Source organism: Pogoniulus pusillus, chromosome 14 (assembly GCF_015220805.1).
Source record: "Pogoniulus pusillus isolate bPogPus1 chromosome 14, bPogPus1.pri, whole genome shotgun sequence".
In the NCBI taxonomy this organism is placed as follows: domain Eukaryota; kingdom Metazoa; phylum Chordata; class Aves; order Piciformes; family Lybiidae; genus Pogoniulus; species Pogoniulus pusillus.
Window position 1 is genome coordinate 12,375,635 of NC_087277.1, and position 27,641 is coordinate 12,403,275.

At 40.3% G+C, this 27,641-nt stretch overlaps 1 protein-coding gene across 1 annotated transcript in view; it reads right to left on the minus strand.

Annotated features, from left to right (window-relative positions):
• ADCY8 (adenylate cyclase 8) overlaps window positions 1–27,641 on the minus strand; it is a 128,678-nt gene that overhangs the window by 697 nt on the left and 100,340 nt on the right. Inside the window, 8 exon segments of the mRNA XM_064154291.1 lie at window positions 1,630–1,744; window positions 3,971–4,063; window positions 10,876–11,022; window positions 16,422–16,580; window positions 21,932–21,970; window positions 21,972–22,014; window positions 24,493–24,665; window positions 26,113–26,202. Coding sequence (XP_064010361.1) covers window positions 1,630–1,744; window positions 3,971–4,063; window positions 10,876–11,022; window positions 16,422–16,580; window positions 21,932–21,970; window positions 21,972–22,014; window positions 24,493–24,665; window positions 26,113–26,202 — 859 coding nt within the window.

The following is a 27,641-nucleotide window of genomic DNA, read 5'->3' on the forward strand; positions in this document are numbered from 1 at the left end:
CACATCACTAAGCTTAAGGTGGAGGTGTATGTACAAAAAAAGTAGGGGGAAAAAAGTCAGAAAAGCCTGTGCCCTATGAAGAGAGGCTGAGGGACATGGGGCTTTTTTGTTTGGTCAAGAGAAGACTTAGATGGAATCTAATCAATATTTATAAATATATGAGGGCTGGGGGTCAATAGAGAGGAGACAAACTCTTCTCAGTTGTGCCCTGTGATAGAATGAGGAGTAATGGGTATGAACTACACAACAGGAAGTTCCACCTCAACATATGGAAGAACGTCTTTACTGTAAGGGTCATGGAGCACTGGGACAGGCTCCCCAGAGAGGTTGTGGAGTCTCCTTCTCTGGAGAGAGAACACACCTGGATGTGTTCCTGTGTGACCTGCACTAGGTTATGGTCCTGCTCTGGCAGGGCAGCTGGACTCAATGATCTCTGAAGGTCCCTTCCAACCCCTAACATCCTATGATCCTTTGTATTGTGCACACTATTGCCAAGGCTCCTGCAAACTGATTCTTATGCAGTAGGAAAGATCTCTCTGGAAGGATCATTCTGAGTTTACACTTGAAGGCAACCGTATTAGTGCAATAAAGTCAAGAAATTATGTTCTTATGTTCCATGAAGTAAAAATAATAAAGTATTCTATGGAGCTATTGAAATACTCTATCTTGCAAGGTTGTTGCATAAATTCAAGACAAGCAGTAATATAGAAGAGACTATTTTTTCTACAGCATTGATTTAAGAACATGTTCAATGATAGTGAAAGGATAAAAAAAGGATCTTAGTTTTTAACTTTATTTTTTTTTTTAAATTGGTGATCAAAATGATTTCCAGATACTGTTGCAGTCAGGTTCTATGAAATTTTTGCAAGCGATCCATAGTTACTGAAAGTGGATATGTGTTCCCTGAGAAACCTTGGGAACTGAAAGTTTTCCGTTCAAAAATGTTAGGCAGTGCAGATCATGTGATGCTGCAGCCTTCCATACTGTGACTGGTGAATATACTTCACCTTTGTTATGGCAGGTCTGTCTGTAAAGGATGTATTTCTTGTAGGTAGTCTTTGGTTTTGGCCAGTGAGTAAGTCAAGGTGAGAAGCCCTCAGGTTTTCTCCTGCTATGTGCCATATAGTTAGGCCATTATTTTATGTTCCATCCTACTACCTATCCAGGGTATTCAATCCAGGATAATAGGTTCCCTACCCCAGGAATTCATGGCACCTGCCACTGGTCAGGTCCAAACTAGAATTCAATTTTTGTGCAAAACCAAAGCACTAGACACAACTACTATTACCTGATTACTGAAGAAGAATCTTAGACAAGAAGATTAATTAGAGATTAATTTGAGACTGTACAAGCCAGTATCAAGCCTGGGGTTAGGTCTCTACTGCCCAGTTTACTTATTCACAACTAATTAGAACTTAGAACTCCTGCAGTGCTCAAATCAAGGCTCATGTTTTGAAAATAGAGTACTTCTTATTTCTAATGTTGTCTTGAATTAAATCAGCTTGAAAACAGAAGATGCAGTATTTGGAGTCTCTTAAACTGCAGTACTCCTGGGACATGTTTATAGAGTTGGATCCTTGCAGACAACCTCCCATTTTAATTCCTTAATTCTGTTTGAATTATGCTTACCAATACGGAGTTCAAAGTTGTTAAAAGAATGCTTGTTGATCTCCTGTATGCTTTCATTCAAAGCTATGGAGAAGTCAGCCAGAGCACACAAATGTCCCCATTTGTCTTCACATTGCTGAGGAGTAAGTTACAAACCAGTACATGAGAATAGTTTTGCACCTTCCCAGCTCCCACCCATCTCTACCAAACGCCAGGTATCCGAATTTGGAATTTGTAAGAACAGGCTCAACACACTAGATTCAAGAGAGTCAGGATATTATCAATGGTAATACTTCCCATTTATATAACAACACTTGTGTACCTAGACACAGAGAAGCAGCATGAACTACCAACAAAAGTAACTCCCCGTCAATTGTCTGACAGGCAATCATAGGAATTAATAAGGCATGTGAAATCAAAGGTTGAGAAAGAAAGTATAGGGAGAATTGAGATAGCTCAGATGCAAGGACGTAGTTCTCCTTCGCTGAAACTGTTACCCAGCAAAAGCAGTATTTCAGTCCCCTGAGGGATAGAACAATGACAGGAGCAACAGGGCAAGACAGAAAACCTGAGACAACTTAAGTGGGAGAGGAAAGGCTGCTCTGTAGCTCATTAATTGCCGCTGCTTACAGCACTTAACTCTCTGCCCCTTTCCTTTCCGTTCCTATGAGCAGTCTACATACAGATGGGGACCAGGAGAGGGTTTTAGTCTTTCCACAACACCAACAGACTAGACAGTGGGGCAGAGGCTTTGAAGGGAGGACAGAGAACTCCTTAACTCATTCTCTGAATGTAGAGTAACGAAGAGCTTGTTGGTTTTGGCCCAATAAAGATATGATGTCATCTCAGCTATTCTGAAGCCAGGTAATTCTTTCATTAAACAAATTTCCAGTCCATAGGAAGAAAGTAATGCCAGCTCCCCTCCCTGGGTCATGCAATCCAGCCCTTTGCAATTTTCATCACACCAAGTATTTAGTATTGAATATAAGTATCTCCCTGCCATCACCCTATTCTCTTCACACCATGCTCAGTCATTGCCTTCAGTGTCATTCAGTTCACAGCACACCAACTTTCCTTAGCAACCCTATCTCTTAGGTACTAAAAAGGTGATCGATGTGTATATATGAAGATAAGTACATTTAAAATATACATAATAATTCCATTAGGCTATTATAGCTCAAGAAGAAGGATGAGTTATTAGTCTTCAAAATGAAGTGCAGATTTTCCTTCTGTGGATTTTTATCCATCTCAAGAGTCAAAAGAAGTGATTAGAAGCTGAATATTTATAACCAGCTACCTCCCTGACGTTCAGTCCTTCTTCGCTCATCTCTGCATAGAAACATCTTGAGTTGGAACAAACACAACTCTCATGCTTGTCTAGTTTTGCAGATCTCTAGCTGTCAGAATCACTTGTTACTCTGTAGGTGGGAGATGCTTGGCTAGTTACACTCCACATATTTTATTCTAAACATACAATGGAAATTTTCTCATTTACAAAGCTCACAATAATCTGATTCCTGCTTTTCTGTCAGTTGCAATCAATGCGGGCAAATCTGAATCTCACGCTGTTGTTGATCTGAGGCGGTGCTCTCCTTTGGGGAGAAGCGCTGGTTGCCACGCAAGACAAACTTCAGCAACAGTCAACTTCTTGCTGGATGTATTTTAGAGCCTTGTCTTATTCCTTTGGAGACCCCATTTCCAGGGACATTCTTAGGTATAATTATGAATTTCTCTCATCTGACTTATTCTGAGTTTTACAGCTGTGACTGCGTGTATCCTCCGTGGTTCATTTTCCCTCAGCTTGGTTTGCACTTTTGCAAGTGAGAGTAGCATGTAGGCTTCTGACTTTGTGATGTTCTTTGGTTGAACTGATGGGGCCTCATGCTATTTTTTGGATGTATAGTTTATTGCACTGTCAGTAGATATATAGCTACACCATAAAATGTAAAAATGCAACCTTACACTTGCATATGCATGCTTTCAGTTAACAGATTTTCTCTTTTCACAGATGTTAGAGGCTTTCAGCTGGATTCCAGTCTGAGTTACAGTGGTAATTTAGACTATGTCCGGTGGATACAGATGGACACAGATGGATCTAGTTTAGATTCACATCAATGTGACTGAAAGGAGATTTTTTTTCTCACTCCTATTAACGTAAATTCGAGGAAAGAATTCATATGGCTCCTGTTCCCAGTACAAGATGACATTTCAATTCATCAAGGAGTGCCAAAAGGCCCAAGTGCCTATTTTCTTTTGGGCGAATGAATTTTTATGAATGACATAAAGGTAACACTAATATTCTCTAACATGAATGGTTGGTCATGCCAAAAGCTTTGCTTCTTAAAGAACACATTTCCCTTACCTGTTTTTCAGGTGATAATCCTGACACGGCCATGTATGTGCTGCCAATTGTTTTAATTTTTTCAATATCTTGAAATCTCTCTTCACCCAGCAACTAATACACATGTAGAAAAATTCAAACAAACAAACAAACAACACACTGTTACTTCTGTAATTCTTAGCACAAAATCATTCTACAGATATCAAAATAAATCCACCCATGGTACCTTCCTGTTGGTCACAATGCACAGTTCCTTCTGGGTTCTGGATCACACTAAGCTGGGACACTGACACATCATCTGCTCACAGAATGCAGTCAAGCTAAATTCTGCTGTGCTCTGTCAAGCTGTCTGGTAAATCACATAATTGATAAAATAAGACATGCCTATTCCAGCCTAACTTAAATGCAGAGGAGTCTTGAATTTCTTGAGGTATAATCACTGAGAATTAGTGAAGACAAACTCTCTGAGTATGTATTTGTGAAGCTAAGAAGACTCGATCAATGAAAAGTGTCAAGTCTTGTTCGGAGGAACTCAGTTTGCAGATTAAGTGCTGCTATGGCAACAGTCCAGGTGATGAGACCAGTGTTAAAAGGAATTCAGTCCACTTAGAATAGCCATTTTAACCACCTTACAGAGTCTGTGAATGGAAAGAAATGCCTCCAAAGAACTCTGTCCATAGGTATGCCATACTGCTTACTGTCAGACCTAATGGTGGCTCAACTGGGTCACTGGATTGGGATTTTTGTTTTGCACTTGTCCCTTTTAGAAAAATACAGGGCACCAATGGGAAGAGGTAAGCACTGGTATCTAATTGGGATAGCTATAGGTACTAAGTAGGCATAAAGAACTTGTCAGATTGAGAATTTGCAAGAGGAAGACTTGAGTACTGAGTAAAGTGCTCAGTTTTGTCTCCACTCCAAGTCCACATTCACAGTTTAATTTAGGACTTTCTGTGGAATAGCAGCTGGAGCCTTGTATTTCTTGAGAGATCGAAGCAGAGTTCTACTAATTAACTCTCTCAATGACAGCAGAGTGTTACGTGGGATATGGGAATGTATCACCTCATCACAGCCTTTGAAAACTTGTATAGCTAATGTTAATACCAAAATGCTCATAAAAAAACTTCACAATAAGCACTATGCTATCTAATAAATGTGAGCACCAATACGGATGGGTTAACTTGGAAGAAAAAAGAAATCCCACAACAAAAACCAGTTCACAGAGAAAAGGAATTTCAAACTTTCTATTCTAAAGAGTCACTTTAGCTGGGATTTAAATGCAAAAAAAAGGAAAATCTCTTGCTGTGGCCAGGTACAATTTAACGAGGCATTTCCCCCCCACCCCCCTTTTTTTTATGTACTGGTGTGCATTCCTTTTCCATCTCGTGGGCTTGAATTTCCTGTCAATTAAAAACTAAAGGGATTATTTCATTCAAAGGGAGAACCATACCAAAGGCGTAACATGAAATAGCCGCTGCCATTGAACTAACCACAGCGTACGTCAGCCGGAGTGCTGGGGTCTTGGAAGCTTTGCTGTTCGCGTACAGATATTGCACCATCTGTCTCTAATGGGAGGCTGCACAGCATTGTGCACGGGGAATACAAAGCCATATGGTTAATGGCTCTCTTCCAAGTGAGGAAAGTCCAAAAACTTGACCTGCTTCTCATTTTTCTTCAAACTGCCAGAAAAGCCCATTATCTACGATTCCCTCCTACAAGGGCAGCTCTTCCAACTGCTCTCTTAAAGAAAAAGATCATTTCTTGGAGCTGTGCTTTTGTGAGCAGTCTGAGAGCACCAGGTGTGTGGGCAAGGGGAGAAAATGGTCTTGGGTAAAAATAGCCTAGAGTTTCATTTCCAGATGGTTGCTGGAAGCACAATAATTTAAAATGCATGATAAATATCTAAAATGACTCTTTAAAAGACAGAATGAACCTACTGGCTGCGAGGCAGTTTAGAATAAATAACATCACATTATGATTTTCCTTCCTATTCATTATCATTTTAAAATCCCTAATTTTTTTCCCTGCTTTATCCTGTCTGTTAGAGATTTTCTTTCCTTCCTCAAGTATTGGTTTATTTACCAATTACTTTCATCGCTGTGTGACAAGATGGTGGATTTTCATATTAGGAAAAGATATTCCAAATCAGTCCCACATCAACTGATATTTGTTATGACATTTTAAAAAGGCTTGCTAATTTACCAGACAGTCAAGGGAACGTTTTCAAACACTAGGATGTGGTTGCAAAGCAACTAATGGCTTAATGCCGCGATTCATGTACAGCCAAGATTATATGGAGGTCAGACTCTGAGACATACACATGCAATAACAGCAGTACAAAAGGGAGTGCTCCAGGACGTGGCACACAATTGCAAAGTAATAGTCAAAGTCTGAAAGCCAAATCCTGCATTCTTCTGCATCCTCTGTTTGCAGCAACTTAATATATCTCTGGAGTGTGTCCAGAGAAGGGCCACAAGGATGATCAGAGGGCCAGTGCACCTCTCCTATGGAGACAGACTGAGAATTGGGACTGTTTAGAAGGCTCTGAGGAGATTGTGTTGTGGCCTTTCAGTAGCTTAAGGAGGCTTACAAGAAAGCTGGTGAAGGACTTTGTAGGATGTCAGGTAGTGAAGGGACTAGAGGTAATGGAGCAAAACTAGAAGTGGGTAGAGCCAGATTGAATGTTAGGAAGAAGTTTTTCACCATGAGGGTGGTGAGACACTGGAACAGGTTGTCCAGGGAGGTGGTGGAAGCCCCATTCCTGGAAGTTTTAAGGCCAGGCTGGATAGGGCTCTGAGCAACCTGATCTAGTATGAAGTGTCCCTGCCCATGGCAGGGGGGGTTGGAGCTAGATGACCCTTGAGGTCTCTTCCAGCCCTGACAATTCTATGACTAAAATCTGTTGTTGTGGACACTGTTTAAATCACTTCAGGATAAAGAAAATAGGGAAAAAAAAGAGCCCATGAACTAAAGGGCTCTTATTAAAGCACAAACCCCAACTATAACATCACTAAGATAAATAAATGATAGATTAAAAAGGCTAGAAAGAATATTACATTATTTTTTTATAAATCCCCCAAGACTCATAATCTTCAGGAGAAATGTTGCAGTATTATTCTTTTGGTGCAACCCTTCTAAGACTATAGTCACATTAAAGAAATAGGTAATTATAAAAGTAGATTTGCAACATTTGTTTTTTGATGTATGAGCTGTTCCTGTCGGCACCTCCTGCTTGGGTACTAAATAGGAAATAATATTTAAATGTATTCTATAATGATGCTGCATGTCAACTGAAAAAAACAATCTTCAACTCTTCCCATTATGCCTCAGTCAACAGGAAGCTTGGAAATTCTGGAGAACATATTTGTGAGCCATCAAGAATCAAAAACCAAACAAACTGAGTAAAGCTGTGCTTTGAGAAGAGACAATCATCTACTCCCCAAGGCTAGCTTTTTAACTGGGTTACCCTGGCTCTGTAAGAAAGACCCAGTCATAGCCTGTCTCCTCTGTGGGCTCCTAGCCCATGCAGTTGCTGTTGGCAGGTTCTGTTTCCACCATTCACTCTTTTGTATTTGCCTGGCTTTGTCTCTCTAATATAGGTCTGCTACCTGCAGAACGAAATAACCAATCTGGATTGTAAACCTTCTATTTTGTAGTAACAAGGAAGCTTCTCTGAAAAGAAGAAAACAGTAACTCAGATATCCTTCCTGTGCACCATTCACATTTTCCACAGTGGCTCAGTTTTTACCATTGCTTTCATTTAGAAACATCTTCTGGGCCCTATGGGCAGAGCATGCCTACTACTGTTATCTATGCATGGAAAGGGGGGAACTTAGACTGTAGCATCTGATTTGAGATTAGGAACTCAAATCAGATATCTGAACATAGATGTATAGTGTCATCTAGAGGATGCTTCCCTGAAAAACCTCCAATGGCTTGCTCCAGAACAGTGTGAGTTTTCTAATGGGGCAGCGTGTGCAGATACCTCAAATGGCATCATGTCTTACACTCCTGTGGTAAAACTTCTACTTCTGGATAGCTCTACAGAGATGTTCAAGTGATGCTAAGAAGCACAGTTTTCCCATATCTAATATACCTGCTCTGCTCTCAAGATGCACATCTGCATTTTGCTTCCAAGGCTTTATTGAGACAGTAGGGCACTCTTGGCAAAAACCATCTTGAAAAACAAGTGACATCATGCAGTGTCAGTCAATAGTTACCTGGAAACATTACTGGCCCTGAAACACTGTACCTGCAAGGACTTCTGGTTCATTTTCCATGGGTAGGATTACTCACTGCAGTTGTCCTGTCTGGCATATCACCTTTCAGATTGCTTAGACAGAGTAAACTAATGGCATGACAAAGCTGGAAGTAGGTTAGCAGTCAGTGGGGAATAACATAATTTCATTTACAACTTGTATGAAGAACATATCTATTACTCAACTAAACACGTCTGAGACTTAATACAGTCCCTAATTAGGTCCTTTATTAATTAAAGAGCGGGTGTTAGGGGCCTGAACACAATATTGTGTTAGGGCTTTTGATGAAAACCCTGTCTTCAGTAGTTGCCACACAGCAGCAATGGAATTTTGTTGTGAAGTTTATATGAACATGCACAATGAAAAAGCTGAAATTAATTCATAGCAATAGGCTTTGCATTAAGTTTGAGCCACAGTCATATTGATCAGATCTGGGAAGAAAAGCAAAACTATTAATGAAGAAACATACTGACAGCTGTTCAAGGTCTCAGAGACAAGAAGAGGGTATTTATACCTATGGAGAAAGCACTGTAGGAACTTAGCAGGTGACTGTTCTTTTCATAGCAGAGTAGTTTTGATTGCTACTGAAATGCACAAGGATGCTTTGTGAATGCTTCTGTTTCCCACTGCTGATTTTAGTATCTGACCAATTACATGGAAAAACTCTACATTTCATTGACTCACGGAGTCTGGTAAGCTTAACCCTGGTCCATTTTTTTACAACAAAGAAATGGATTGAACATCTCCTTAGGATAAGGAGGATAAGGATAAGCAATTAAACAGAACAAGGGTTTATTAGTTAGGATTTTTTACTGTTCATCAATGATTTCTTGCTATCCATGTGCCCTCTCCCCTGCTGTCCAGTTTAGTGCTAACCTTAGCTTGTTCTGCAGAATTTTGTAATTTCTCTTTAAGAAAGTTCTCCAAAACTAGAACCACAGACCAATGGTACTAGCAGCATCTCCCCCTTTCTCCTCCCCTTTTCTATCTGGACCATTCCAGTCTGGCACACAAAGCCAATCTCACTCCTAAACAGAGATGACTTAAATTCCATTTCTACCATTTAGGGAGTTCAGATTAGTGACACACTCCTGTAAACTGCTTGCAGTTTATAGGTTGAATTTCCCCATGCTTGGGAATTTTTCCCTTGCTTTTGCACCCTTTCTAGTTGTAAATTTTTTCAAAGCTCTCTAGCCTTTGTCCCCTTAATTCCTCTTGGGCTAATTGCAGGACATGGTACCACATGTCTAAGCTTCCTTACTAACTAGCTGGCAGAGTATCCAATACCAGCTATGCAAATTGCTCCTGACCTCCACTTCACTTTCCTTGCTTCTACCTGGAAGAAGGCATATTGGAGATTTGACTTTTCTTCTCCTGTTTATCTTAACATCTTCTCAGCTCCCTTTCTGAATTTTTAACTGGACAGGATACTCACTCACATAAATTCTTTTATCTTCTCTCTATCCTTTTCAATTTTGGGGTTTTGTTTTTACTTGTTCGTGTGACATAGAATCAGAGAATGCTTTAGGTTGGAAGGGACCTCAAAGATCACCCAGTTCCAACCCCCCACCATAGGCAAGGACACCTCCTACTACAACAGGTTGCTCAAGGTCTCATCCACCCTGGCCTTGAATGTCTCCAGGGAGGGAGCATCCACAACCTCCCTGGGCAACCTGCACCAGTGTCTCACCACCCTCACTGTAAAGTACCCTTTCCTAACATCTAGATTTAATCTCCCCTCTTCCAGTTTCAACCCATTACTCCTCCAGCCCTCTGAGCTTCTTTGTGGCCCCCTCTGGACCTGCTCCAATAGTTTGATGTTCTTCTTGTGTTGGGGGCTCCAGAACTGCACACAGTACTCTGGGTGTGGTCTGAAGAGAGCAGAGTAGAGGGGAAAAATCCCCTCCCTTGCCCTGCTGGCCATGCTTCTCTTGATGTAGCCCAGGACACAATTGCTGTCTTGGCTGCATGTGCACATTTCTGCCTCATGTTGAGCTTTTCATCAATCCAGACCCCCATGTCCTTTTCTTCAAGGCTGCTCTCCAGCCATTCACCACCCAGCCTGTATTTGTGCTTGGGACATGGTTGATTATGGTTTGTTTGTTTTGCTGCGGGCTTTTTTTTTGTTGGTTGTTTTCGCCTTCCCCTCCCCCCCCCCCCCCAATTCCCCTTTATCTCTGAATTCCTCAGTAAAGCAAGAAAGCAAGTGGTTTTACATCATTTACCTCTGAATACCATATCTGACAAGTTCCCTGCATTAATACTTCACCACCTTTCACTGTCTACCCGATATTTGCTTCTGAACTTTGTGCTTCACGTTTAACTTGGGACTGTTTTATTGTAAGACTCATTGAACCCATTCAATCAATGTCTTCCAAACAACTTCTTTATCTATTTGGTTTTAGACACTACTTTCCAGAACTGTTGCAAATATCTTCATAGTTTATACTGAGTATTGATTTGAATCTCTCATTAGGTAATTCACACTGAAATTTGGTAAGAATAAGTACAGAAAAGCAAAGCAGGCAACTGTAATTGAAGTGAAAAAACCCAGACAATTATTGAAAGCAGAACAGTTACTAAATCTGGAAACTTAGGATGACATATTTGATATGTGGTAACTCATCATTTAAGCACTATCAGATTTTCTCTAGTAGCTAGTCTTACCTCATCAAAGTCTGCAATGATTTCATTCAGCAAGCGCAGACATTCTACTCCTTGGTTATTCATCTCTGTCTGGGAATAGAAGTCAGCAAATCCAGGAATAGAAGCAAACATCACACCAACAGCATCATAGGACTGAGAGTATAATTCCTAAATGAACAGCAAAGAAAAATGAGTGGTAATACAGAGAAGAGACCATAACTAGCTGCAATTAAAACAGGTTTTCTTATTTTCTTCATGCATAATACATTAATACCTGAGGTTAACATTAGTGTAATAAGTGTTGGCCAAGGTCAACAGCAGGAGGCTGACAGCACTCATGTTGTTATCATTGATTATATGCAGGCTTAGCCCTTTCTTTGACAGTCTGCACTTTCTCCTTCTGAGGTTAGGGGGCTACAGCAGTGAAAGTGAAATGGAAATTGTCATTTTGATTTATATGTGGAACCACTTGAAGAAATGAATGATTCATTTGCAAATGTGAATACCAAAGAATTGAGACTGTTAGGCAAGTAAAAGGAAGTTATTTATCATTATTTATTATTAAGTCTGACTCATAAATGTTAGTAGTTGACAGAATATTTCTGAATTTGTTGATTAACAGGGATCAGAAGGGACTATTTCAAAAGTCTAATAAGACATCTGCATTAGAGTCCTTCCAGTTTTCACATTTTCTGGTGCATAATTGATACTTCACTGCATCTCATTCTAAGTTTGCTTATTCACAGTTTTGCAGATAGCCCTTATTCTGTGGTATCTGTGGTTTTGCTGAGGTGACTGTGGAGCTGTCTGGTTCCCTAGATTTGAAAGAGTCTCCTGATATTAGGGTTTGAAAAGAGGGAGAAACAGGAGTGAAGGTGATAATGGAGTTACTAGAAAGAGAAAGCAGCTTACAAGGGAGCAGACAGAGGGGACCATTAGGATGAAGTAGCCCTAGGATAAGCTTCCACTTACGTTATTCATAAGTACCACTCTGGTACTGAATAACAGGTTTATTTCTGGATGGCTCTTTGTCATTATATATGTAAAAACATGTTCAGTTCTCTGAACTCATACAAATTTTTATGAAAAAAAAAATGATTTCAACTTTAAAATTGCCAAGGACAGAGACGCCTTCCCCATAGCCCTGGTGTGCTTTTCTAGTAGCAAGTATAGCACAACTATATGCGTTCCCTTTTGTGCAATTCTTTCCTAGCTTCCTCTCCTGCAGTTTTACCCAATGACAAGTATTTTCACTTCTGTTCTGAGGCAGGCTTGTTTTATGACGTTCTGACCTAGATTAGTTGCTTCGCAATGTTTCTGCGTGTGCTTTAGGAAATCTTAATGGTTTGGTCTCATGATAAAAGGGCTTAGTACTGAACTCCATGTATCTCATGTGAATACTTCAGGTTCCTCTTCTTTCTGCCTAGAAGAGCAACCTGAATCCCTTCCCTGCACTTTACTATAGTGGTAATGTTGCTACATATCTAGACTCTAACAACACATAGAATCATAGAATCAACCAGGTTGGAAGAGACCTCCAAGATCACCCAGTCCAACCTAGCACCCAGCCCTATCCAGTCAACTAGACCAGGGCACTGAGTGCCTCATCCAGGCTTTTCTTGAACACCTCCAGGGACGGTGCCTCCACCACCTCCCTGGGCAGCCCATTCCAATGCCAATCACTCTCTCTGTGAAGAACTTCCTCCTAACATCCAGCCTAGACCTACCCTGGCACAACTTGAGACTGTGTCCCCTTGTTCTATTGCTGGTTGCCTGGGAGAAGAGACCAACCCCCACCTGGCTACAATGCCCCTTCAGGTAGTTGTAGACAGTAATAAGATCACCCCTGAGCCTCTTCTTCTCCAGGCTGCACAAGCCCAGCTCCCTCAGCCTCTCCTCATAGGGTTTGTGTTCCAGGCCCTTCACCAGCTTTGTTGCCCTTCTCTGGACATGTTCCAGCACCTCAACATCTTTCTTGAATTGAGGGGCCCAGAACTGGACACAGTACTCAAGGTGTGGTCTGACCAGTGCTGAGTACAGGGGAAGAATAACCTCCCTTGTCCTACTGGCCACACTGTTCCTGATGCAGGCCAGGATGCCATTGGCTCTCTTAGCCACCTGGGCACACTGCTGGCTCATCTTCAGCTAACTATCTATCAGTACCCCCAGGTCCCTTTTCTCCTGGCTGCTCTCCAGCCACTCAGTCCCCAGCCTATAGCACTGCTTGGGGTTGTTGTGGCCAAAGTGCAGAACCCTGCACTTGGCCTTGTTCAATCTCATCCCATTGGCCTCTGCCCACCCATCCAGCCTGTCCAGGTTCCTCTGCAGGGCTCTCCTACCTTCCAACAGATCAACACCTACTCCCAGCTTGGTGTCATCTGCAAACTTACTGATGCTGGACTCAATCCCCTCATCCAGATCATCAATAAAGATATTGAACAGGACTGGGCCCAGCACTGATCCCTGGGGAACACCACTAGTGACTGGCTGCCAACTGGATGTGGCAGCATCCACCACCATCCTAAAGAAGTGGGGAAATCCTAGTAGTTTACAAAGACATTTTAAAGCAAATGTCAACCAAAAAATTGTCATTGATTCCCACCCTTAAACTTTCATTCCCTGAAGAACATCTGTCAGATCCTGGAAGCCGTAAGACAAGGATGCTCTTATTCCCTGTCTTAGGCACAGAAAATCTTATCCCCTGTCACAGGTACAGAGAGAAGCAATATGCACATTACACACGCATGGATGCTTATAGAAGACTGGACAATGCATGTTAGAAGATGCATATACATGTTCAGGCACACTCTTTCCCTGGACCAGGAAGACAGAAAACTATGGTCTAAACCTTCAGCTGCTTCATTTTTCTGTTTTTGGCAAGAAGCATCATGATAGAAATAACACATCCGTGAGAAAATATTTACAGTACACATCTGGGAATTCATTTTGTGAGAGCAGAAGAATTAACTTAATGGCCAGACATGAACTGCAGGATTGATTGTACTGAAGTCTGGTGGATGTTACAGACAGACAGCTCATGCATAAATCATCCCGAAGTATAGTCACTCTGGGAACTGCCTAACAAAAAGCAGGGGTGGTGGAATTGAATTCAGTAGCAAATTATTGAAGCATCAGCTGTGATCCACAGGGCATCTGTTTGCTTCTGAAGAGCATTATGCATGCGAGTGTATGTGAATGAATCCATAAGAGAGGACATGCATTCCTGAAAAATGCATAAAGCAGATATGCCAGGATACACTCACAGTTGGTGTCAGGGTCTACTCCATTTGTAATGAAGTATTTCAACACAGTTGCTTTCATACATTTTTTTTTTCCATATGCAAAGACATATTTTTATGTCAGTTTAATACCCACAGAGTGCAAAATTCCTCAAGAGGCTGATTTCTAAAGTCTTTTTCTTGTAGCTTCTCACCGTGTTGTCCACATAGAATCCACATAGAATCCTTCCCTTGGTGATGTTTGAAATTGCATCTTCAGAACAAAATGATTCTTCATTGTGCAGCCTAATCCACCTGGCTATATCTATTTCCAAAATGTACAATCAGAAAAGAGTAACCTTGGTTCCTTGTTGCTGTGCAATGAATAGATATGCCAGCTCTGGCAACGTGAATGTTGCAACATTTGTCACCTCTTCATTGTAAGAGAGACAATTCCAACACAGGAAAATTCCACTTTCATCATACAAGAGCTTTTATTCACAGTTAATTCTGCCATGTGCATTTGCCTTTTTTTCCAGATTAGAAGTGACTTCTGCTGCCTTCAGAAACACATTCTGGATTTTCCTTTATTGCTTCAGCAATCTCTCTTCAAACTCTGTCCTAGGAATATCCATTATCATATTTTTCTGTGTGTTGTAAACACTCTTTAAAACAGCCACAAATGATGTTACTCAAATGACATTGTTGTCAGCTGCCCCAAAGGGGAAATTCAGTGACAATTAGAAAGAGGGAAAATGTCTTCTTGGGTCTGAAGATGTGAGAGCCTGAGGTCTACTGCAACCTGTTGCGGATTCTTTTCACAATAATTACCAGGGCTGTAACACTGCAATCTTGGGCTGTCTTAAGGTTGCACTGGAATTCTGTTACATGCCTGTTAAATTTAGGAATACTAGATTTTCATAGACTTATAGGTTTGAAGGGACCTCTGAGGATCATTTAAAGCACTTTCCCTTGAAGCAGGGTTCCTTGTTCAGTTGAGCGTTGAATATCTCCAAGACTGGAGGTTTCACAGCATCTCTGTGCTCCGACACAACAAGCCCTTTATTTTGTTTAATTTTATGTTTCACCTTTGTATCTAACAGAATTTTCATCCTTAAAAATGTGCAATTGCCTCTTGTCCTTCCATGTGCACATTGAATCATAGAATCATAGAATCAACCAGGTTGGAAGAGACATCCAAGATCATCCAGGCCAACCTAGCACCCAGCCCTGTCCAATCAACTAGACCATGGCACTAAGTGCCTCATCCAGGCTTTTCTTCAACACCTCCAGGGACGGTGACTCCACCACCTCCCTGGGCAGCCCATTCCAATGGCAATCACTCTCTCTGGCAAGAACTTCCTCCTAACATCCAGCCTATACTTTCCCCGGCACAGCTTGAGACTGTGTCCCCTCGTTCTGTTGCTATAAACATCTATTGGGCAGGTGAAGACAATGATGAGATCCTCCTTCAGCCATTTCCTCTTGAATTTCAATGAGCATAGCTCTCTCAGCCTCTCCTCATCTGCCATGTGCCCCAATCCCTTCCTCCATTAACTAGACTTGCTCTACTAGGTTCAATGTGTCTCCTGCTGGTGAGCCTGCACCTGGAAATATCTCTCCAAATGTGGTCTTAGAAGTGCAGAATCTTGTACTTTAAAACACGAACTTTTGGTCATGTGGATCAGATACCAAATATTGGCAGTGTTTGTTTAATGAATCCCATCAATAACTGTCCCAGTCTGGGGCCATGAACATACCCAGGACTGGAGGAGAGAAATGACTCTTCCCCCTTTCCAGAAGTAATAATGAGGATATTGCACACTGATTGGAAGTTTGAAGAGCAATTCTATTTACAAGAGCATACATATGAAAGGCAATGGGGTAGAGCAAGTACAATACCCACTAGGCCCAAACTGGCCTTCTAGAATCCTCCATCCCTTCCACCCTCATTGGCCTGAGGGTAGCCTGAAACTGCCCTCCTCGGCTGGAGCCCACAGGGCCTCAGTGGGGCACACGATGCAGCTCAACTCCCTGCCAGCCATCTCCCCCACGACCCATGAGAGAGTGTTCCCAGAGAGAAGCAAAGGGAATACAGGCAGAGAAGAGAAGGGAGAGAGATCAGTCAGGCACTATCTTTTAAACTGTGACATCGGAAGATGGAATAGGATAACAATATGGCAATATCCTGAGACGAGCAGTGGGGTGGGCCTCTGTCCCTGCGGCTTTGTTAAGGGAAACCTAGGATCTCTCAGACTACCACAACAACTAGGTTCTAACAATTTCCTACGTGACCTGCTTTTCTTCTGTTGAGTAGAGAAAAACAGCATGCACGAAGCCAATACCTACCTCATTATCCCGATCCTTCTCCAGAAAATGGCGCGCCACGTGACTGGGTAAAATATTCCGCAGCATGTTCTCGTTGTGCTCTCTCAGCTCCTTCATTTCATTGATTTCTTCTTTTGCTTGAACACGCCACAGAAAATCCAGCCTTGCTGTGTATTCAAGCTGTAGTTTCAAGAGGAAAAAGAAAAAAGAAGACAAAAATAAAGGCCGACAAGATAAGAGGAGATATTGCATTGTCATCTTGGCAGGCTGCTCCTGCCATGTAGCAGACTTCAGTGATGCTGAAGAGCTTCAGCTCTGAAAGAATTTGATTTCATCTTCAGCTCTGAAAGAATTTGATTTCATTGCTAGGAAAAGATTATTACTTTGCTTTGTGTATGATGAATGTCTTAGGAGAATCTTGAGCGAAATAACATTTGTCATACTGCTGCTATGGTCATCAGCTAGATAATGTCACAGAATTATTTTCCTTTTAAACACTTCTTTATGATTTAGATGGTGAAGTCAAATAGGAGATTAAGGTATTGGAAGGCATTTGCATTGGTATGAAATAAGTACGCTCTCCTTTTCATATGTGTTTTCACATGAAACAGGTTACATGAAAAAAAGAGCATGCAAAACACTTTGCCCAGTCAGGTAGTTTACTTCTCAAGGACAAGCAGAGTTCAGCACAACTATATATAAAAGCCCAACACATGCTCAAAGAGGACTTGCAAATCTATGGCACAAAAATGAAGTACTGCTACTTTTGGTACGTGCAGTTATTTGCAACTTAAGTATTTTAAAAGGCACAGAAAGACGTGTTGATTCCCCCTCAAATACTTTGCTCCTGCAATCAAACCTGCAGAGCAGCAGTGCCTAATACCCTCAACTACAGACCAAAGAGAAATGTTTTTTGCAGGGCTGCATGTGGTGTGAACAGTCATATATAGAGAGAAATGGAAGCTATCTGATAGCTGAAGCAGGGAGTGTGCTGAGACATCACATTGCTTGCTTGAGAGCCACGTGTGTCAGTCAGCACATGGTCAAGACCAACACTGCAGAACATTTGGGTGTATTACACTGAAGGCAGTTTGAAGCAAATTTTAAGATATATGATACTGTAGCTTGCACAAGGAGTGAGTTATTGAGCTACACCCTGATTGAAAATGATAGAAATATCTCTGTGTGCAGTACTCTAAAAAGGGAAATATACCTGGGAGGTGATCTAATCAAAGAAAATAATCAAACACCCAGCAGAGAGATGAATTTTACAATTGCAAGAAACCATTGATCTGCCAAGTGGAGCTGGGATTAAGGAAGTGGTTGGGATACAATTTATGCACCAAGGTGAAACAAAGGACAAGCCTGCAGCGTGTGGGAGTGTCTAAGAGGGGATTTAGGCATTGTTTAGTGATTCATCTTGTTCACATTTTTCATTACCAGCAGTCACCAGTGGCAAATTGATCAGAAGAAAATGAAAAGCACTTTGGAAGGGAGCTTATAGGTTGATTGTACTCCAGGGAGCTTTCCTTCCTAAAAAGCTAAAAGTGACCCTGGCTTGATACATACTTCCAAAATTAGTATGCAATTTTATAGTGATTTCCTTGCCTTTTGGATGCTGTTGCCTTTATAAACAATTAAACTCTTTTCTAGTCCCAATATTTTGATCTTCCATTTTGTGATTATTAATTCCCATACCAGATCATAACTGATTTTTATCTGCACCAGCTGACTAAGAAGGCAACATTGACTGCAACTTCACAAGGACTTCTAAAGGAATTTCTAAAGGTTTTTGAACAGGAGCTGCTGGTGGGTTCAGAGTTCTTGAATGCTTCAGATATTTAATGCTACTACAATAAAAGCTTTGCAAAAATGTGTAGTAAAGTTTTTCACTGATGATTCTTTTTATGCTGCTGTACAGGAAAATTTGACATCTCTAAACCTATCTCAGAACAGCAGTAACTAGTCTTTGCATTTCAGATAATGTGATTCTGGTTATTTATCATCACATTGCATCATCAGCAGACATCCAAGATGACACTGTCAGATCAGAGATAAAAAAGCGCACTACATCAGAGGTTTGAAAGTAGAAAACATTAAGATGCTTTGCTTGTTAAAACTAACAAAACTATAGGGTTGAGTTTGGGGTTTATTTTCCCACTGTGTAACTAAATGCTCCTAAGCACAGTGGTGCCAAGAAAAAATAGTGTCTGCAAGAAAGATCTTGAAGTGCCCAAATTTTCTTGCCCTGATGTGCAGCTCTATAAAACACCCCTAATTTCAATGGTGAGTGAAGAATAGAGAAGATGTATAATGCTGAGAACCTTACATTACCTATGTTCTCAGAATGCTGTACAACCCAACCCACCTGCAGACAATTGCCACATACAAGAAAAGCATAGGTAAGGATCAGTGTTTGAGGAAGAGTATGTTCTTCTTTAGAGAATGAGAAAGGAGGATTTACATCCCCAAAGAACACTTTGAACCACTGAAAACAGTGATAAACCAAGCAAATATCCTTTCTTCATTGCATTAAAATCTGAATGCGGAAAGGATAACAAAGACATCTGAAGCATAATATCACGATTATGTGTATGTCTTTCTTATTTTTTCTCTTTCAGTTAGAACAATCTTGTCTTAACTTTTCTTCAGTCCTCTCCTTTTCTGCCAAATATGAATAAGGTTCAGAGGATCATACTTGTTGCAGATAAATTGTTGTGTACAGATGTTAGTCCTTCTTCCCTCACAAGCCTGAATAGAGCTAAGCTAGAGCCCTGATGCACAGAGGTTATTAGCTGTGTTTGCTCTGTCAAAGTGCAAGTCTTCCTTTGTACCAAAGAGCCCAGATACAAAGGTGTAAACCAGACAGTGAACATTTGTCTACATCAGAACATTTATATGGTATGGGCAAGATCTACACTGAGATCTAAAATTTAAAGGAAACCAGAAAGGATATTGTCCTCTCTTTTATAAGGCTTATTTTTTCAGGTCTAATTGAGTTGGAGGGATCAGAGGGACTGAGTTTGCTGTGGATAGTTTTATTTCCTCTCTGCAATCTTCAGAGTCTTCCCTTTTAAAGTCCTAGCAGAAGGTTTCATTCAGGGTTAAAGAGCTGTTTGCACTGTTTGTTTTCACTAGAGATGCATTTCTAGATAAGAACACTGTCTATAGTATCGTATTCTGATAAGTTATGTTCATATAAAATCTTCTACGTAAGACATTAAAAAGGTTAAGCACATTTTACAACAGAGTTAAGTCCAGCTCAGCATCCTCCACAACACTTTTTTTTTTTACTTTCTCTCAAGTTCAGTTTGCAGAAACAGTGCTCTAAAATATGTATTACCTGTGTTAGAAAAAGAGGTTGTTTTTTAGATGAAATTGAGTTTCTAGCAGGGAATTAGTCTGTTTAGCCTGATGTTGTGTAACAGCGGCCCAACTACTTTAAGTTACAGGTTTAGCACCAGAGACCCTTGCAATTTAATGCACGAAGTGCAGGTAAGATTTATTCTTCAACAAACTTCTGCAGTTTGTGAGAAGCAAAGCAGTGCTGCAGGGCAACTTTATTGGACTTATAGTGCTTCCCATCGATTCAGAGTGTTGATGTGAGTTCTTCTTCATGTGCTCTGGATATAACTTTTATATTCTTTTTTTTTTCAGTTGACATCTATGCAGACACCTTTAAGTTACCACTATAATAAGAAATTAAATGATACAACGAGACATTCTTGGGAACTGCTGTTAGGTATTGTTAAATTGACAGAGTGGCTGCATTAATCATTTGGAAGAACATCCAGCAGTTACTACATCTCAGAGGACCATTTCCCAAGGGTAGTTTGAGTGCAGCCACCCTGTTTTATGGAACAAGGAAGATTAAATAAGCCTGAGAAAGACTGTACTGTGCTGTGCTAACAGGTCCCTGGGATGGAAAATGCTCTTAAACACTTCAGACCAGGCTTTTGTGCGAGACAGACATTTACACTCAGAATTGTGATCTTGAAGGGTATTGCCTAGATTATGACTAATCCTTGCTCTACCTAAACTCCTTTGGTGCTTTCTTAGTACTTATTCTCACTTTAGATGATTCTATAACCTTAGATTTGTATCTTTGTATGTTAAGAACCATTGGGAATATGATAAAGCTCATCACAAATTTGTTTAGCTCTTATTTGTTGCATATTTTTCTTAAAAAACCATTGATAAAAGTCTTGATAAAGATATGCCAACGTAGAGTGTTCTCCAACAAACGTAAACCTGGGTACAAACTGTACTGCATCCGTTACTTCCCCTACTTACTCATTCCTCATTTTCACAAAAGGCAGATAGAAAGGAATAAATATTAGCATACTTATGTGTTGCTTTCTATTTGCTCTCCTAAGGAGGGAATGAAGCCTATAAGTATCCACACAACTTTTAAAGTTATTGTAATATAGTAATAAAATTTATAACATATCCTTATTCATCACAGTGACATTCCTCTCTTATTGCATCACTTAAATTAGGACTGAGAAAGTGCTGGTATTAATCAACACTAATGCTCCTTGAATGGAAAACCTTTAAGCAAGTTGAGCATGCAGGACAATATTCAAAGGTGGCGGTGGTCCTGTTTCCTTAATGCAGTGGTCCCACATTTATGTGACCAGAAGCACCTGAAGTGAGCATGCTTCACATTCAGCAGCTTAGAGGATGGCCAACCAGAAACACTGTGAAGAAACATCTATCTTTAGGTGCCTTTTACTCACAGCATTTCTTGTTTTAAATCTTAATTCGTCGTACTTTGCTCTCCCTGTGCACTATGCATGGCTCTTGAAACACCTAGTTTCTCCCTTCCCCTTTGAGGATATCAATCTTGAAGATAGGAGGCCCCTAAATCCTGGTTATGATCACAGAATCACAGAAACATTCAGGCTGGAAAAGACCCTCAGGATCACAAGTCCAACGTTATCCCTACTCTACAAGGATCACCCTAAATCATATCCTCAGGCACCACATCCAGGGTTGATGATTCCATCACCTCCCTGGGCAGGTGATCTAGGTCCATCTGAAAAAAAAATACTTGCCAGTAGCCTGTGCTGCAGAGAAGGTGGTGATGGTGCTTAACTACATTTTTTCCTCATTTCCTCATACCTGTTGTTTTCCCTCTAGGGACATACAAAGATATTTAATCTGAGTTTTGTTATTTACTGCTTGTTATTCTCTTGATTTTTATTTTATGTCTACCCAAATGCACTGAAGTTGCCAGATGCTACTGGAATTGTACCTCTACTTAAGACAAATGAAGTGCATTTGGTCTTTCAATTCTACCAGAAAATTGTATCTATTTTACATAATGTTAATATAATATTGCACATTCTCTAAGAATGCTAGGCAGTGGCACATGTGGGCTTTATTGAGTCAGATTATGAAGATGCTTTATTACCTTGTTAAAGGTCATATGCTGAATAAAAATGCAGTTGGCATTTTGAACGTAATTATTGTTGCATCCTGTAATTGCAAGTGATACAGGGAATGGTTAAAAGCAAATGTTTGCTTACCTGTTGGCCGTGATAAAAACAGCTAAAAGGAAAGATTGCCCATCAGTAGTAAAGATGCTTCCTTTGTACCCAGGAAGTCTGTGCTGAAAACAAAACAAAACAAAACAAAAAAGTCATTGATTTTGTCAGTATTGTAGCTGTTCAGAAGTTGAATTTCATAATACACCTTGCAACATGTTGTTGCTCTTTAAAATATGTCCCATATTCAGATATGTAACTTCTCAGTAATGAGCTGAAGAGAACAGGAGTGCTCACTGTTTGGAGACAAGCATATTAATTAACTAAATTGCAACCTACATAGGTACACAGAGGCTTCTCTTTCAAGTCTCATATGCAAGTTGTCTGTCAGACAGTCTTTTGTTTGGGGAGCTTGGTAAAAAAGACATGAACGCCACAGTCCCTGTAGAGTACAGGATACAGGATCTGTATGGAAAAAAAATGAGGCTGGAGCTGAAGAGGGAAACTTAGAGATTGTGAAAGTAAATGCACAGCAGATGGGCCTAGAGGTAAAAGATTAACCCTAAGGCAGATGCTGAAAGTGAAACATCCCTGTATTGTGAGAAAAGTTCAGAGAATATGATCGATGAGTTAAGGGAGGAGGTGTGGATGAAAGAGGGGGAAATGGCAGTTACTAGGACTGGTTTTACTGAGCCACAAATCAGAGCACAGGGAAGGAATGTCTGCCTATGTCACAGCAAGTAAAGGTAACTCTTGCAAACAGTAGGGAAGCAAAGAAGAGTCAAGAAGGTTCTGCCTACATAAAATCTGTATGGAGTTGCTGAGATGCTGTGCGTGGAGCGTGAAGAAAGTGTGACAAAACGTGGTGAAGGGGGTCTAGAGCAGTCAAAGTGGGTTTCCAGTACAAGGAGAAATTACAGTTATGTGTGAAGATGTCAAACTGAAGACAGTAAGTATATCTCTAATGTCAAGGAGGGTTAAAAAGGAGTTTCTCAGGGGAAAAGACAAATGAAAAAGCTGGGGAACTAGTAGGGCAAATCTTGCAGTAAACCAAAAGGGAGTAACAACTAAATTTGGAGGCAAATTGAATATGGACACTTGGCATTTATTATGTTGAGGGGAGATGAGGAAAGTTGAGGAAATAATTAAAACTACTTAAAGCTTGAAGTCATGAAAAAAAATTAGCAAACAAGTAAACAAGGAGTGGAAGTCGGAAGAAACTTTGGAACCCTCTTCTACTTTGAAACCTAAGAATAAAACAAATTCTAGACCTTGAATCCATTTTAAATTTTCTGAGATAGAACTTCACAAAAAAATTATTCTCAGAGGACTCTCTGTAGACTGGTTAAAGGCAACAGCCTCACAGGTCTTATCTATGAACCTGTCTGTGCACATTGTGATAATGTAGCTGCAGCCACAAATATATGAGTTTCATAGAGATCTGTAAAACCTTTTGTTCAACTGACTGTAAAGCTAAGAAAACAGATATGTTTCTTGGCACACAGCCTTGAACCTCAAGCTTACTGGTGTTAAAGCTGAAGTTCAGAACCCTGTGCCACTCTCAAGCATCTCAACTGAATTCCTTATGTCCTGGGATGCTGGCTATGCTAGAGGGTATTCTTGTCTCTCTTACAGTTCTAAGTCAATAAAGATTTCACTGACACAGGGAGTAGAAACTACTCTTTTTTCTCTCTGTATTTTGCGCTGTGATTGATTAGTGACAAAAATTAGAGACAATGATTATGACTTCTACTTCCTGTTACTTAGACACAGTATTATTTACTGCCACTTCTCCTATTTGCTGGGGACTGCTGTGAATATGCTATATGTCTTATCATTAGTCTGTAGGATGATAACTAGTATTAGGAAAAGGAATTGCATCCTAAAGTTTTAGTATCTTGCTACCATAGGAAACTGTTAAGGAAAGACACATGCAGAGACACACTATTTGTAAAGATGTGGCTGTTGTGAGAACTAATTGTACTGCAAATCCATGCTTTCCTGTTACTATGAGGATCTTTGTTTTGCACACACTTAAAGCAGAAGCAATTGCAATACTAAATTGATCAAGTTTAAAAGACTGAAAAAGGATTTTCCTGAATGAGCTAAATCCCTGATGCTTTGGAGTCAATTATTGCAACACTTAGTGCACCTCTGATCCTGTAAATTATTGTGGCTCTACTGTCCTTCTCTTCAAGTCCTCTTCCTGGGAAGGAAGCCAGGAAGGAGTAGCCTCTTAAAACTCTGCCCCTAAAAAATAAATTGTTCACTCCTGTTCTCTTAAACTGAGGTGAGAGTTTCAGTCAGTATCTCTGAAGTTTTCAAGGATAGAAGCAAAGAATGTAATGAATATTTTTAGCAACTTGGATAGAGTATGGGAGAGGCAGAAGACAAATGCTGCTCAACATTTAAATAGCCTCATGAAATGAACACTTTGATAAAAAAAGGCTGAGAAATAATTACACGATCAAACTTTCTGGATTAAGCACTGCCTTTTATCCATCACTCTGTACTTTACTATGATGCTATCCAATATATGTATACTATGGCAAGACATGACCTTATTAAAAAGCAGTTCCTAAAGAGGGCTGTAAAACACTTACTGTCCATTGTGGTTAAAGCTGTCATACTGCAGAAAAAGGGAAGCATAAATGGTCTCAGTCAGCAGAGAATAGATTGCAATCATGATGAGAAGCACTGCCAGCTTCAGGACAGAGTTGAGACGAAGAAAGACTGCACAAGTCACCATTGCCAGTACACCAGTGAAGACAAAATACTGAACAGAAGACAGCAGTGGTTATTTTTGGTGAGCAGTGACTACATTTTACCTCCATAAATATTTGCAAAAATGATCAAGTGATCAGAAAAAAAAAAAAAGCTCTGGACTTCAGTGCTCAGCTAAGCCTTCTGGAAGTACTAGGCACTTGGAAAATCAGGACTTTGCTAAAATAGAACATGAAATTACAAATTCTCTATATTGCATGGCACCTCTGTCTTAGCGGAAATCCTCCCCTGTGCCTTCACGGCATTTCTATTATACTGGAAGGGAATGTGCATCCCACATCCTACAAAGAGGAAAGAGTGAGATGCTGCACGTAGTCATTTTGTGATGAAAAGTCAATTGATAGAAAATAATAGATAGAGCTTCTTGAATTCTCAACTTTCACAAGACTCACATTAATCAGGTTGAGAGAATCATATTCCTGCTTTAATCATAGGATCACAAAATGGCTTAAGCTGGGAGGACACTAAAGATCACCTAGTTCCAACCCTTTTGCCATGAGCAGTAACATCTTCCACTAGATCAGCTTGCTCAAAGTCCTGTCCAATTTGCCCATGAACATTTAATTTTCCCATGCCAGCTAAAGAGAGGATAAAACAACATGTGGCTGGTTTTAGTTTAAAAAAAAACAGGTCTAGCTAAGTTACTCTCCTAACATATGATGCCTGAAAGTTTTACTCATATCTAATTTTTTGATCTCTTAATTGCCTCATTTTTCTCAATGATTAGTCATCTGCCAAATGCAATCCATGCAGCCGATACTGCATATAGAGAGACAATCATGGCCTTGAGCTGCTCAGATTTAAAATAGCAACATCAACACCCACAGTCCAAATGCAGTTTAAATTAACTCCTATCATAACAGCTTCAGGAGAGACAGCATTCATTTTTCTGAGTACAGCTTTTCTCTCATTTGCTTCCTCTGTAGCAACGTCTACAGCCCTGCGATTCACCACACACTGATGGCAGTATCATGATGCTACCATATGACTTTCTAAGCAGCCTATTTTTAGATACACATGACCAAACCATTGATTTTTTTTTTTGCCTGCTTGCTCATCATAGTGAGGATTTTTTTTTCTTTCAAATGCAAATTTTAAATAACCACAGCAGGTTTTGCTCTGTAAGAAGGATTAGTCTCCATTAACTTCATATGAACTAAGTAATGGTTAATTGCACTAGGTTCCTTGTATTATTGCTGGATGTGTTTCCAGTATAAAGGCTATGTATGAAGTTCAAAGGTTGAGACCATGAGATGAAGTTCTTTTGTAACCCGCCTCTGCTCTTTCTATCAGCATATGGATCAGCAAAGGCTCATCTTCACGGGGTTGGTGAGTCATCTGACTCAACTACCAGTACACAGGTCACAGATTTCAGGTAGTAGTTGCCATGTAACCTTTGTGGATCTATGCCTCGGGTTGAAAGATGCCCTCAGAAATACCTCAGGATAGGAACAGATGTCTGTAAAGGATGCAGATGAATTGAACGTCTGGTTCTTCAGGGCTACTGGTCTGTCAAAGTCACACCATAGCTGTAAAGAAAGAAAACAAAATAAAGGCTATATTATGCATTCATGACTAAGCAGTTATGCAGCTGGCTGGCTGGGTTCAGAGATGGAGCTGGCTGAGCTGCTACTCTCCATGCTAGCTCATTAACTGACACCAAGGACTAAATGGACAGCAACAAGGTAAACTGTGGATGTGAAACAGAAAAGGGGGAGCTATTCATGCTACAATAATTCAGCATCTCACTAGCCTTTCTATACTCTCTTGTTGCCAAAGTGGAAAGATGAGATCTGGGAGTCTCAGAGGGGTGATGTTAGAGTTTTGGGGGTATCTTTCACTATGAACTATACCGAAAATTAATAAACTGGGAGCACAAAATCAGGCTGCATGTGTGCACTTGTTTGCATGCAAGTTTTTTTCTGCTGTGTTGCTATGGACAAGATCTTTCTAGATGCAGGATAAATTTTCCATGGCATCATGAAGAGTTGGCTTGTGCCAAAATATTATGTGGCCCTAGGACTGCACATGTGATTCCTAGAATGGAAGGAAATAAAACAAGTCATTCATGCTGCAATGGTTTTGAGAACATATTACTTCCTTTGTCTGCTATGACTTGCTTTAATTTTAATGGTGTTTAAAGCCAAGTGCATTCAATACAAACAAAATAGCACTGTTGAGTTGCAATATATAATGGCCTTAGAACAGAAATAAAATGGCAATTAATGGTTTCATATTTTGACAGTTAAAGCAGATGGAACCTCCTGTTACACATATTAACTCAATCTGGATATTTATACTAGGTCATTTCATCAGCCTGGTATGTACAAACTAGTTCCCCTGTCCTTTCCAGCAGAGTTGAGAGTTTGTTTAATGAGGCCAAATTTCTTATAATTAAATTGTAATGGATTTTGAATTTGGAATTCTCTTGTTTGCTCTTTCAGCAATTCAGTCATCTCTGCAATGCAGCAACATTATGTAGGCTGTCTGTGCAGTCCTCCGTGACAACAGATAGTTAATGGCATCTTCTGTAAGTTTATGAGGTGTACAGCGAGTCTCTGCAGGACAGACTGCCATGAAAACCACTTTGGGTGCCTTTTTAAAAGGCCTTCAGAGTCAGAAGCTTTATCCTAACTGTCTAGCAGGATGAATGTCCTTGATGTAACGAACCACAAGACTCATTTATTCCCTTGGTGAAATCAAAACCTTATGGCTCTCATCAGAAAGTGTCTGAGTCTAAGTCACTTCCAACTGGGTGCATCTGAATTCAGTGGATGCAAGTCAGAACTGCATTGCCTGTTCTTAAATGCATGCAGGTCTCTCTTAAGCAACCTATTATTGTGGCAGAATTTTGACCTACAAAATGATGAGTTTATATGAAAGTTGTGACTCCCTGTACAGGTCAGGACACAGTGACTCAAGTCATTGCCACTTTATATTGCAATAAACATTTTCCTGCATTCTAGAA